The following is a 14,179-nucleotide window of genomic DNA, read 5'->3' on the forward strand; positions in this document are numbered from 1 at the left end:
ACAGCACGGTGAGTAACTTGTCATTTACTCCGATGACAACATTTCGTTAGCAAAAGCGTGTAAACAAAATTTCCCCCCCTGAAAGAAAGAGACCGCTCGCCGTTATGACCTGGGACCAAGCTTGTGATCCAAGCCTCCTCCATTTGCCTGCAGACGCCTGGCAGTCATTGCATTCAAAATGGCGGATCACTGGGTCGCAGAGGTCTTTCCTCCAAAATTTCAGTTTGGGAGTGTAGATGAATTGCTAAATGGTCCAGAGGAAGATGAAAAAAGTAAAGAAAAGGTTAAATATCTTGATGAAGTGTATCGAAGAGTTTATTTTGAACAGGAAAAAGCCAAAAAGTCAACCGATGATGAGTTGCATGTTGATTTGGAGCGCCTTGAGAAAAGTCGGAAAAAGCGACTTGTTGGAAAAGATAGAAAACGAGCAAGGAAGCAAAAACAGAAGGATCAAGACGAGTGTATATGGAACGAAAGTGAATTGAAAATGCTGCGAAAGTTCCTACAGAAGGCTAAAATGCAAAATCTCAAACTCGCTGCCATGTTGCAATCGGCACAAGATGAGATTAATACTTGGAAAGAAAAGGTTAAGGAGGTTACCGAATCGGACAAAATTGTGAATAGCAGCTTCCGCATTTTGAAAAAGAAATACGAGCGACTGAAGGTAAATTATAGAGCATTGAAGGACGACGTGAGAAAGTATCACTCGAACTTGAAAGTTTCAAGAGAAGAATGTGAACAACTAAAACTCGAGAGAGATGACATAGCAAAGTCACTCAGTCAAACAAAAGCAGAACTGAATATAGAAAAACTCAACAATGAGCACCTTCAGTTAAGATTAGATAAAAAGGAAGAGGAATGCACAGAAAATCTAAAGAGCCAGGAACAATTTTTGGAACAGCAACATCTGCTTGAAATAAGGAAATTACAAAAAGAAGTTGCTAGGTTGACAGAGAAGTTTGATGAAGAAAAGCAAGATAATGATTTAAATAAGAGAGCACTTGAGCACCTAAGAAGTCATTTTGCCAATTTAAAAGTCAGTCAGGAAAGTAATGATGGTACTAATGCAGTAGTAAATATGTTAAGTGTTATTGACATTGACTATCTGCCAGCATAAAATGGTACAATGACCGATGAGATAAGACCTAATCCAATCATAATTGAAGAAGCAAGGTATCCCTGCAGTGCTGAGCCATATTTTAACTGTATTTGCATTAATTTTTCAGCTTCTGACTGTGAAGTCTAGTAAATAAATATCTCTTTGACCAAACACAAAGGCTATTCTGGGAGATTATTGACCCGAGGTCTTTACAGTATGGACTGAGCACAGGAATGTCTGTATAAGTAAGACCAAGGGCAGATAACCAAATTAAGTTAAACATACATACTGTCATGTAACATATCATGTCAATATAGTCCGGGCCAAGTTTGGGAAACAAACAGAATATTATCATCCAGGCATTAATGATAAATAAACCATAAACTTTAAGAAAGCAATTCTAATTGAAAATATTTCTACCTTCTCAATTTTCAATATTTCTATTCTTTTGAATTTTCATTTTAATTCTAATTGCGACCAAACTTGTCATTTACACATGTCTAGTGTTTTTAAAACAAAGCAAAGAAGGGTGAAAAAAATGTATGTTTTACCTGCAAGTTATTTCTTTTAGGAAAGTAAATCCATGAAACTGTAAGAAAACCTTTCTGAGTGGTTGAATGAGATTATATAGGACAGCTACCCAATCTAAAGTTTGCAAAATATTAAACTGGTTTAATAGAGCAATCTAATTGGTTGATTTTAATGATTGGGCCCCTGAACTAATGTAGTCCTGTTATAATCTCATTTATATGACTGAGAACATGACTTCATTGTGATTTGCTGAGAGCAGGCATATTTATCTCTACATTTATTTTAAATATGCAGTCACTGCAAATTAACATGTATTTTTAATTTTCTCAGTCATTTAAAAAAAGGAGCATTATTAAATAAAAACTTGAAATGAGAACTTAAGGATTTATACTATGTTACTTGTAGCTGAATAAATTGCAACCATACGGACTATACGTAATTAAGTTTGTTGCTATTGGATCCATTCATTTACTTGTCAAATTCAATATCAAGTAAAAGAGTCTTTTTATTGGAGACTTTATTTCACTACAGAAAAATCCCAATTTTTTGAACCTCCAAGGGAGACAATAATTGGGTTGAAAAATCAGGTAATTTGAGAAATTGTGGATGTAATTTAAATGTTTGACTGTAAGAAGGGAAGTTTTGTAACTTAGTTTAGTTGAGTTAATGGTAGGTTCCAAAAATCCAGGGTTTGAGAAATCATGATTCGCCAGTAGCTTGTTTGGTCTTCATTTGTCCCCAATTTATTGAACTCTTTTGCAAACAAATAGTCAGCATATTCATGTGTAGTAATGTATGGAACAGGACCTATGAACCATCGGCCAGCCCTATTTAATTTTGCTTCACTGGGAGAGCCCTGTAGCTCTGTATACCAAAAATTTTAAGAATTACAAAAAGTTCTTTGGCTATCAAATAAACATCAAAAGTTCCCTTCAAGTTAGTAGCCATGTGAGCTCCCATCAAAGCTGAGAGACTGGTGGACTGTTTTTCCGTTGATGATATAAAAGAATTCAAGAGATTGATCTAATGAAAAATATGGAAATAAATAAACGTTTACCTAAAAAAAAAAACAACAGCAACAACAAAGCAAAGAAAAGACAGTTGCATTCTGGAACCACATTTGAACCTTTTGTCGTATTTTGCTCGAGCTCCTACTGTATGCAGTTTATCCCAGCTATTTTAATTGTTCAGGGGAACAAAATAAGGGTGCTATCAAGCTAAAAACTGGCTATTCCCTAGTGCCCCAGGACCATGGTTTGGTCTCGGCCCTAAGGACTCTAAGCAAACATTATGTGAGGACGATAATAATAATAATAATAATAATAATAATAATAATAATAATAATAATAATAATAATAATAATAATAAACTTTATTACTGTGTCTAAAATGTTTAGCTGAGGGGAAGCATCCCCTCTACTAATTGTGGACACCTACCTAAAAAAATTACAACTATTACAATAATAAGAAAAATTTATGTGATAAAAAAAGCTATATACAAGATTATTATTAAAATTCACAAAGGCAGCAATTGCATCTTTCATTGTTTAAAAAGTTACTGAAGTCACGTTTCCGAATTGTTTTTTTAAATGTATTAAGAGACTGACAGTTTCTTTCATCGGTCGTCAGGTGACTCCAGAGCTTTGGCCCCAGGTATCTGATGGAATGTTTTCCGTACATTACTGTAGCAAAGCGGGGCAGTGAAAAGTCTGATTGCCTCAGCCTGTAGGATGACTGATAGGGCTTAAATAGCTCACGGATCGGATTAATAATAAATTTTTTTATTATTATTTTAGTTTTTAACAGGTAAAGACGAAATATATGTTTCAAAGAATCTTCTCTATCTCCTTAAAGGTTCCTTTCTATCTCTTTCCCGTTCAGTTTGTTTTACTTTCATCCCAAACAGTGGTTGCCCATATTTGGTGACCTAGCAACACGGGAAACAAAGGCATGATATTTGCAAGTTCATTTAATGCCGGACAGATGAGCAATCGATGTTCAAAATTTGTCAATGTGAAAATCCACTTTGTGCACCACCAAACGTTGAAATCGTCAGGTAGACAGGCGTGTTGTGTGTTTGTTATGAGGTATGAAAAGAGGCGCAAAGATCTCTACCTCGAATCGTTTGCTTCGTCTGAACACAAGCCAATATCGTCGTGAATACAAGAGCGGGGCTGTTTACCATGGCGAACTCGTAGGAAGTAAGAAAAGTGGTAAAGGGATCTTTAAGTGGCCTAATGGAGCTTGTTACGATGGGGAATATGTTGACAACACAAGACATGGTTATGGTAAGCAGTACTGGCCAGATGGCTCTATCTACGATGGTGCTCTAGTGAGGGATCTACGGCATGGTGTTGGAACGCTGACTTGGGCAGACGGAGAGGTAAGCTTAATTAAGCTGCGCTAAGCTTTACAAATACCAACGTTAAACTGTCTGCTATTTCATAAATAAGCATCAGTATTGTCCACGATGAATCTTAGCATGCAGTTTTGTTATTGGCCCATGAATGGAAAAGCTCAAAGATAGCTGAGGTTACATGAAACTAAATAGAAATGTATATAATTGGCCGAAAGTAATGTTCTCGAGTCAAGTTACTAAAGTACGTACGCTTCTGCACTTATCGACTTTTCAGGTTGAGGTTGGGCATTATTCTCAGTGTCAAACGCTTTTTTTTGTATTATTTTACTTTAAATGTGTCTTTGCTGAAATAAAAGCTGAATATTCGCCGCAAAGAGTATTTTCTTGACCGTTCGTTTGTTAAGGCAGAAGCCAGCTGCGTGCTTTGTGTACATACACTTTCCAGTGGAGCCGGCTGTTTACCTTATCTCAAGTAGCTTGTTATATGTGTTGCAATTAATTTAACGTGTGTGGTGAGCTAAACAGAGGTTTGGATGTCAAAAATATACAACATAGTTATACGCTGTACAATGTAGCTTTAAAAAGCCTGCATGTGGATGTAAATTAATTTTTAATTATTGATAAGCTAATATGAATCGCATTGCATCGTTGACATCAGAGTTGAAATTAATAAAGTATGGCAGATTTTGTTGTTCTTGATCAAATTTACAATGTACATGGTATACTGATTAAAAAACTGATATTCAGGGTGCAAAGAAAACAAATTTTTCGGGCAAACTTTAGCTATGATGTCCATGTACTAGCTGGTAAATCATTCTCTGACATAATTCACTGCTCCTGGGCTATGGACTTTCTTTGCACACTGATATTAATCTTCCGGTACTACGTTCTAGCCAATGAAAACTGCTAAATTTCAATTTTGGGTGAAAGGGTACCTGGCATTTATCAGGTTGTGTCAACAAAAGAATATTGTAAATATACACTGAAACTGATTTGTTAAAATTAGTTGTATATCCATACCTCCCCCATGGAAGGGATTTTTCTTCTAATATCCCCCACCCCTTGGGAAATATCAATTAAGCTTCATACATTTCTTTAAATGTTTTGGTCTTACAGAACCTCTCACCCCCAGGAAATTTCAATCCCTTTTGTGGGGAAATATCAATATTTTCTAGAACCAGACATTACATGTAGTACAAAATAATATATTTTCTCATGAATATTTTGTGGATGGTCTGACTCAGTCATCACACAATAAGAACAAGGGTCTTGTGCGGCCTTCAACATCTCTAATACTGCATGAAACATACCCAGCATTATAGCTATGCAATGGATGTAAAGGGTTGTTTAACTTTTGCCCTTTCCTCGTGTATGTGTGTGTGCTTGCAGTATCAGGTATTACACTGGAAATAAGCAATTCATTTTGTTAGAGAAGTCTTTGTTACAAAGGTCACAGATTTGACATCAGATCAGTACACTCTGAGAAGTGCAAGAACCTTACAAGTCAGATGAGCGTGGTAGATCAAATTATTACATTGCATTGTATAACTTAATTGGGAATTATTATTTTTGCCCTGAAAGTTTGGTTCTTGTTTTTCTTTAGAGCTACTCTGGAGAGTTCTACCGAGACAAAAGGCATGGCAAAGGAGTGTACACCTGGCCAGATGGCACGAAATTTGAAGGTCACTTTGAAAATGACAAGAAAGAAGGTTTTGGAACATTTATCTTTCCTAGTGGCAATAAATTTGAGGTTTGTGCATGATGTTATAAGTTCGACGTTTTATTTCAGTTCACTATCAATGGACGATGTGGCAGCCTGTGGCTTATATATAAGCACTCTGGGTAATAATTGTACATTGAATGGGTTTAGCTTGTCCATTTTTATAGTACAGACACTATTACATTGCTGTTCTACACCAGAAGGACAGCGTGTATACTGTCAGTAAACTCTAAGTACTGGACTTTGAATTACAGTTTACTTTGAAATGTATTATAGTATTGCAGTTTCAGACCTAAATCTTTGCTTCTTATTTAATTTACTCTCCAGGGAATATATTGTAGAGATGAAAGAGATGGACCAGGAGTAATGACATACTCTAAGGACAAACAAGATGTTGGTCTGTGGTCTGGTGAACGTCTTATTAAACTGTGCTCAGTCATGGATAGTGCTTTCCTTTTTCAGCACTACTCTAACTACAATGTAAATGCTGGGAACAATTTGTCAGGCAGAGTAAAAAGAGCAAACACAGCTAAGGAAGGCTTGCGAAACACTTCACCTTCATTACAGGACTTTGATGGGGTCAGTGACAGGGAATCAATCAAAGGTCTGTCTCAGATTCCTGACTCTTTCTCATATGCAGACATTTTAGAAGGCATTCGTGGAGAAAAGGGCTCCAAGGGACCTGTCGAACAGGCGTCTGAGGAATTTTTAAGAGCATCAGCTGCAGGGGACTGTATCAAAGTGAGGGGTTTGATTGAAAGCGGAAAAGTTCATGTGGATGTTGCTGACAAAACTGGATATACTGCCCTGCTTGCTGCTTCGGTAAGTATAAGCCACATACACATGCATGTGCTGATTGTATGAAATACTGTAGATACTGTAAGTACCTTCAAGTTTTTATAAAAATGTAGTGCATGTAAATCTACATGTACCTGTAGTATTGTAGGGTAATTCAAGAGACCTCTTTTGGGTTATGTGTATAAATTTGCTATGGGCCATCTGAAACCCTTGTCAGCTCAAACTATATTTGCAGGATAAAAGAAAACTGAATTGCAGCAGCAGACAAGGAGACAAGTGGTTCTTCAATTTCCCCTTTTTTTTTATTGTATGTGGGTTCCCAGACAACTTGCCTAGGGCCTTGCCCATTAGGCACGTGAAAATGAAAAGTTACTTGCCCAGCAAGAAGAATGTACTTCTCCTGGATGACTGGATGGAACTGTTTTGAACCCTGAATTTTTAATTTCTCTTATGAGTTGGAGATAGTAAGTTCAACAGTGCTTACTAAAACATTTTGTTATTTTATTATGTGTACTCCAAGTACGTGATGTACTTCTTTTCTTTAGGTCAACTGCCACAGAGATGTCATTAACTGCCTACTAGACAATGGTGCCAATGTAAACAAGTTAAATGATGAGGGTCTGTCAGTTCTAGCTGCCTGCCATGTCCTCTTCTACACTAAACACACATGGAAGGATAACATCGCAGAAAACATTCCTGATGAAAACTTATTCAATTGCATACAAGAGGACTGCCAAAAAGGAACTTATATTCATCGCAATTACCGTCAAAGTGTTGTGGTTGAAGATGCCAGGTTGGAAACAAATGTTCTTGATTCTGGAGATCCTGAAGAAAACTCTGAAGATGAACGTGTAGAGAATATTCAAAACGAAATAAACCAAGACGAATTGAGTGATCCAAGGATGTCATACAGAGTTATTGAATTTACAGAAAAAACATGCAAAGATAAAGATGAAAATGGTGCTGAATTAGAAAACAATTTAAATAATAGTATGAAAATGAAATTAGATTTAAATAGAAATGGTTATAAGAAGAGTATCAATAACCAAGGAACAAAACTAATTATGGAGCATGGGGGTGATAATCAGCTGGACTCAGGAATGCTGACACCGATCAGTGATGTTTCATCGGCGCATGAAAGGAGTGTTGAAAAAACTGACAAACTAAGTGTGATGGACCCGTCATTGTTTAGTATCATGAGTGCAGTTAGTAGCACAAGGCAGCCATCTGACTCAGCCGATGATTTACGCAGTGAGAACAGCATGGAGCAGAACAAACAGGTTTTACTGGCTGTTCAGAGGTAAGCCAATCATTACAGTGTAGCTTATTAAATTCTTTTGCTGATTTTGAATGAAAACATATTGGTTGGTTGATCAGAAAATTCTAAGATAAATTTCATGATAATCATGATCACCGTACAAATTATATCTTGTCTGAGCTGCACGTACATGTACATGTACATGTACATTGTGTGATGTGTGATTTAGCACTCAGCCAACCATCACACAAGAATTCCGCAATGTACCTGCAGTTATTGCCCGTTAAGAGTATGTTTTCTAAAAACACAACACAGGGCCGTACCCAGAAAAAATATTATGACTGAGGTGATGCCCATGGTTAAATTCTCTTCCTAGATATTTAGGGTGTTTATGATGACTAAACAACAAAATATGAAAAAACCCAGGCAAGTGTTTCAGCTTACCTGTTACTCACTACAGCCCTGTAACAAGAGGGGCCTTGCTTGGACTGTACTTGACATGTACCTTTATTGAACTTATTATTATTTTTTCAGGCGTCCCCATCTTGAAGCGACAGTCCGTCTCTTGCTGTGGAGAGGTGCAGACCCAAATGCATCATCTCTGCCAATGCCTGTTCTCTTTTTTGCTGTGAAAGCTGCAGACACAGCTGCTGTGGAGATTTTACTTCAGAAAGGAGCTGACACTTCTGCCAAGTTATCAAAAGAAGTAAGAAGCAGAAAATTAAGGCTTAATAATTGTTCAAGATGCATCATCTACATGTATGACTTAAGTAGCTTTATGCAAAGTTGCAGAAGGTAGAGCACTTGTATTAGTTCTTCATTTCTGCAAACATTACAAAAACTTATATTACCAAAACTTACAACAGTTATGTTAGCTATGGCATGGAGTTTTATTTCAGTTCCAAGTTTCATATGCTTTTGAAGGTGATAGTGTTGCCCAAAAATTTGAATGAGATTGCAAGAACAATGACAGTAGTTTAAAAAGCAACTGTAAAGGGGATGAAAAGTACAGTGTATGATTACTTGTGGTTGTGTTATGTAACTTCCAGTATGAGACAGGATTTCGATTCTAAACTCCCATGTAACTCTTTTTGAATTTAAGTAAATGCAAGGTTAGTACCGTAAACACATTAATGTAAAACTTTTCCCAGAGATGAAAACAGAAATGCAGAGTACAGTGTGAGAGAGTATTAGACAGCAAAATTTAACTGTGCCAGTTTAGTTTACAACAACAACAACAACAACAATTATTGTTGTTGTTGTTGTTGTTGTATACTTCTTTATTTTCTTTTCTAGCAATCAGGCATTGCTCCTCTTCACATTGCTGTGGCTCTACCTGATGAAACAGGAGTAGAGATCACAGAGCTGCTTCTCAAGTCTGGTGCTGACCCAAACATCAGAGATTGTGCATTTGGTGCCGAGGAGAATGGAAGAACTCCAGCACACATAGCATCTTCAAGAGAGGATAATGACCAGGTACAGTGTACTACGGCTTGGATAACATCTCCCCTGATAGGACACTCCGGTGCGGTCCAGGTTTGACTAGTACAAAATTATAAACAACCTCCAACAAAGGGCAGACACAGAGAAGTGAGACTTCTGTGACTTCCTGTGACTTGTTGTTAACTAAGGCTTCTCATATTAATTTTGAGATTGGATTGAACGTTTCAGAGACCCAAGATTTTCTATACATCATTTGCCACAGCTTGTTAAGTTAGTCACCTAGCCTTCATAGTCACTTTGAGTAACCTGATTTGTACATTGTATGTATGAGTTTAGTTGTTAATAACATTGCATCTCTTGTAGGTATCATGTGCTGTTGTGCGACTGCTGTTAGAGCACGGTGCCGATCCTGACCTGTTGTGTGAAGGACACTCTGCCCTTTCCTTGGCGATCTGTAGTGGAAATGATTTGGTAACCAAAGAAACTAATATGTCTTTAACATATTAATATAACTACTTGTATTTGTTCTTGCATGTGTCTTGTGTGCACATTGATTAAGTGCAGCGAATTTAGTCAGAATTGGAACAATTTAAACAACAGTTTAAACAATAAAGTGCCAGTTTTGTTCAATTTGGTGACTTTTTTTTATGCCCGTAATATTGGGGACCTTTGTTACAGTTCTTCTTAATAGATGAGTTTCTACTGGAGTTTTCAAAAAGGTTTGACGAAAATTCTGTTCATTTCTTTGACAGGCTGTAGATACACTTCTGGAACATGGAGCTAATCCAAGCCTTCGTCTCTCCAGGGGGGTTGGGTCAGCACTATGTGCTGCTACGTCATTCATGGCTGAGAGAAGAAGGACTCCAGCTGGCAGAATAAAACTTGTAAGTTCAGTGTACTTCCTTGATGAGTCCCCACTGGCGCTTCGAAAACACAAAAGCTCACTTGACACTCTTTTTCGGTAGGAGATGTGGTAGCCACATGGTTAGTGCACTTGACTTCTGATTGAGTAGTCATTGTTCGTGCCCTGGATGGGGACAAAGTGTTGTGTACTTTGGTTAGACGCTTTACTCTCACAATGCCTCTTTCCCCCTTTGTGTATAAATGGGTGCTGGCAAATTTAATATGGGGGTAACCCTCCAGGGGGGAGTAGAAATATGCCTAGTTGCCTCATGCTACACATAAAACAGAGATAAGCTCTGACTTGATGGACCACTTGGCTTGTAAGCAGACTTTACCTTTTACCACAATACACCCCTTTTACTATGTGCTGTTTCAGATAAACAAGTTAATGAGAGCTGGTGCTAATATTTTGTCTCCAATCACTGTGAGTGTCAAGTATCCTCCAGGAACTGTTGTGGATTACGCTTACAATGTGTTTTATCAGGTAAATATCTCGTGTTTCGTTCACTTATTTTGCCGCAGCGTAGATGTACATGTATTATTATACTGTTTACTGAATGAGGGAATAACAATAAAATGAAATCCCACAAACAGTTCAGCCTGTTACAGTCATGGCATCAAATATTGTTTCAGATGGTCTCAGTATACATAACAGTGCAAGAAATTTGTCGAGACAGAAACCGACAATACGCTATGCTTACATTCCCTTGAAATGACGCTTTACTCGTCTGCCTTGACCTCACACGTGTATTTTGCGTTGTTCGATGTTCTCAGGATCGCAAGATCGCTCACACTCCTTACCATGCCCTCACGGTGACAGAGCGCGAGTGTTACAATGCTCGCCGGGAAATGTTGGATCATCTTGGAGCTCTGTTACGAACACAGGTGTTGAAGAAAGAGAAAGAACTGATCGAGAAGCAGCTGGAGGAGGCAGAAAGACAAGCTGAATGTGAGTTCTTTTGATATAGAGGAATAGGCCATTTCCGAGTTACCTTGTGCCTTTGTCTCAATACGAGTCTTTGTCCAAAACCTTTCATATGAAAATGAGCTGTAATTTACATAGCTTCTAGGGTTGCGCCTCGCATGGGTAACTTTATTTTCCCGTTCGCGCAATTCCTATTGGTCCTTTTCTTCTTTTAATTATATTGTAATTTTATGACCAATAAAGTTGATAGACAATGGACGTGTAAGTGGAACACATTTTCATATGAATGGTTTGGTACGAAGACTCGTTTTGAAACCGAGGCAAAATGCAACTTGGAAATGGCCTATTGTCTTATAAACTCCTATATAAGTGAGAGCATTCAGCATAATCTATGTACTAATGCAACAAGCGTCTTTTTTTGCAGCAGTCGCGTGATCTCATGTCCATTGCACTGTTCGCGCGGTATATGTAGCCCATGTAAAAAACATTTTTTGCGTCTAATCTGAAAGTGAAGATTGAGAAATTGTCTTGTGAAATGATTGTTCCCTGTCATCCCTGCAACGCGTCTACAAATAATCGAGGTGAACTGCACGGTTTTTGGTGACGATTATCTCAAGTCAACGCTTCTTTCGCGTGTTATTAATAAAGTCGCTAGACACTTCACATATGTACATGTGTATACCACTAATGAGGGAAGAAACAAACCTCTCTAGCCCCATTCAGTTTCTTGTTACAAGATTAAATATATTCCCTTTTGAATGTCGTTTCAGTAACGTTGAGTGCTGATGGAACTCCTCACTCAGCTTGGGGAATCCTGAAATCACCTGACAAAGTAAACAGGCTGAAGGAGCAGGACGCCTCCCCTGCTGGGAAAAATGACACCTTGAGATGCAGCCGGGTTAGCTTTCGACTTGAGAACGAGGTTTCTGGCGGAGACGATGGCGAAGAACGTGAAATTGAGGCTCAGGCGGATCGTGAAGTCGAGGCTATAACTGGAACTGGTGGTGAGAGTCCTGGAGTCGATGAGGTAAAAATAAAGTAGCTGTATCAAGAAAGTTTTTCAGCTCGGCTGGATTATTGAATATATTACTGTAATTGCATCTTTTTTTCAGCGAGGAAAAGATGGCATAGTGTCAGAATTATCATCAGCTCCTGACGACAGCAAAGAAAGCACTCCCTGTTCTCTCGGACCCAGTGCTCCTGAGCCGTCCATCAAACCCTCGTCTCCAGGTCGAGACGAAAACTGCGGTTTACGTATTGCGGTGACCAAGGCCGCTGACCATATGAGTATTTCTGCACTGGCGACTCAAGCTTTGAAGCAACGCAAGCAAGTGATGAAGAACCGCTTTCGATACTGTTACGAGTGCGGGCGCTCTATAGGAATTCGCTTGTCGGCCTGCACGAGGTGTAAAGAGGTTTTCTACTGCAGCAAGTCGTGCAAACTGAAGGCATGGAATGCGAGACACAGGGAGGAATGTGTCCGTCTGACAGGTGGAGGCGTCAAAACAGCTTCCAGTCGCCGAGCAGACAGCCCTACTCCAACCACCGACCCTGATGCGCCACCCCCTTCTACCACCCCCTCAGGCTCTCAAAGAAAGACTCCTTCCCGGGGGAAGGGTGAGAAGGGGCGAAAGTCGCAGACTCCTTCGGCGTCACGGGTATCTAAGCGGAGTGCTTCCTCGTCATCGACAAAGATCAAGAAATAACCGCGACATGTTGGATGAACGGAAGACTGGCAATGGTGGAGGAACAGGAAGATGGAAAGAAAGGAGAGAAGGGACTCAATCGGCTCAATCGGCTGTATGCTAGGAAGGCGGCCCCACCAAATAGTGCAGACAACACTGAACATGCCATTTAACTGTGACGTCTCGCACATTCCCACTTTCATAGTTCCAGTCAAAAGAATCCTTCGATTTCCTAACAGGGATTCGTTATAAGCCTGCAGAGAGATCGAATAGCTAAGTTATACAACCTTATTATTTAGGAACGTAGACGGATTAACATCTCTTGTTACGGCAGCGTGGAATAGCATACGGAGGTAATCCGTTTTTGTCAGTTTTACAGACTGAAAAACAGACTTGTTCAACATTGCGTAATGATTAATTCCTTCTTGGTCGTGTTATGTTAGTTTTTATTTTCCTCGTGTTTGGACTCTTCGTGCAATACCTCTCACTTATGTCTTCCGCAGCCGTTTGTTGGTTGCAGTCACATGATAGCTGTTATTGCGGTTCTAAGCGATTTGACTTACAAACTAGGGAATATGGTCAATCTTCATTGTGTGACCGATGTGTTGACCATTTGGACTCGTTCGCATGCGTTCTTAACCAGAGAACATCTTATCTCAAGCTCATGCTTAGCTAGGCTCAGTTTCCAGCCGTGGGTGTTTCAGCACCCGCGCGCACCGAAACACCCACGGCTGGAGGCTGAGCCTAATGATCAGCTAACCGGTGCTTTGTTGGTTATTTGTACAAAAAGGGCAATGTTACTTGCTTTGATCCTGTATTAGGACTCTATGCGATTGGCTTAAAAAAGATCATGCCACATTTTCTTCCAAGAAGTAAGTAAAACCAAAACCAATGGTTGTTCGCTCGCACTCGTTTTCCCGCGTTTCGCGTCAGCTATATGTATCTGCTTCGAGTTTTGATTGGTTCAGTCGATTGTCTCTGTCCTTTGTGATTGGCCAGTTTTGGTTTTACGGTACTCAGTTGAAAACCTCTCTATCCGTGTAACTGGATTTTAGTATGAGTGTGTATCTGGAGTCATTATTGAACAATGTTTTATATATTTAAGCTAACAATCACTGTAATATATGATTATTTATGACATTTCTGTTTTTTAACTTTTGTGTGTGTGCTATTTTAGTGACTCGTCAGTGCGACAGCTAATAAAAAATGTTTTCATTTGATTTGTTTGATGGCGATTAGTCCGGCTATTAACTGTGAAGTCGTTTATGTTGGAAATCGATAGGTTTTTGAAAAAGTAACTTTTCAGCCGCGGTGCAAGCCGACATACATGTACCGCGCTCCTAATCAGTTTGTTTAATCACAGACGTTAGCGCCAGCTGGGAAACAGCTTAGATTGATTCTTAAATGGGGAAAAAACTGAGTAACAAACAAAGAAAAAATCATAACTATTAACTGAAAT

General features: G+C 38.9%; 2 protein-coding genes across 3 annotated transcripts; both read left to right on the plus strand.

Annotated features, from left to right (window-relative positions):
- Positions 1-150: 150 nt before the first annotated feature.
- On the plus strand, positions 151-2,566 carry LOC110042262 (uncharacterized). Its single transcript, XM_020747624.2, has one exon. The coding sequence runs from the start codon at positions 179-181 to the stop codon at positions 1,115-1,117; it is 939 nt and encodes a 312-aa protein (XP_020603283.2). The 5' UTR covers positions 151-178; the 3' UTR covers positions 1,118-2,566.
- A 792-nt stretch (positions 2,567-3,358) lies between these two features.
- Positions 3,359-13,940, plus strand: LOC110042263 (ankyrin repeat and MYND domain-containing protein 1-like). Of its 2 annotated transcripts, XM_020747626.2 has the most exons (13): positions 3,360-4,012; positions 5,592-5,738; positions 6,036-6,117; positions 6,349-6,530; positions 7,052-7,806; positions 8,299-8,470; positions 9,061-9,240; positions 9,571-9,678; positions 9,960-10,091; positions 10,487-10,594; positions 10,885-11,059; positions 11,806-12,062; positions 12,148-13,940. In XM_020747626.2, the coding sequence occupies exons 1-13, from the start codon at positions 3,719-3,721 to the stop codon at positions 12,739-12,741; spliced, it is 3,186 nt and encodes a 1,061-aa protein (XP_020603285.2). In that variant the 5' UTR covers positions 3,360-3,718; the 3' UTR covers positions 12,742-13,940. The 2 variants fall into 2 exon arrangements, with proteins under 2 accessions (XP_020603284.2, XP_020603285.2); XM_020747625.2 differs by having other exon boundaries at positions 3,359-4,012; positions 6,036-6,530.
- The last annotated feature ends 239 nt before the right edge of the window (positions 13,941-14,179 follow it).

The sequence above is a fragment of the Orbicella faveolata genome, unplaced genomic scaffold (assembly GCF_042242905.1).
Source record: "Orbicella faveolata isolate gen_17 unplaced genomic scaffold, um_ofav_v1 contig_25, whole genome shotgun sequence".
NCBI classification, from domain to species: domain Eukaryota; kingdom Metazoa; phylum Cnidaria; class Anthozoa; order Scleractinia; family Merulinidae; genus Orbicella; species Orbicella faveolata.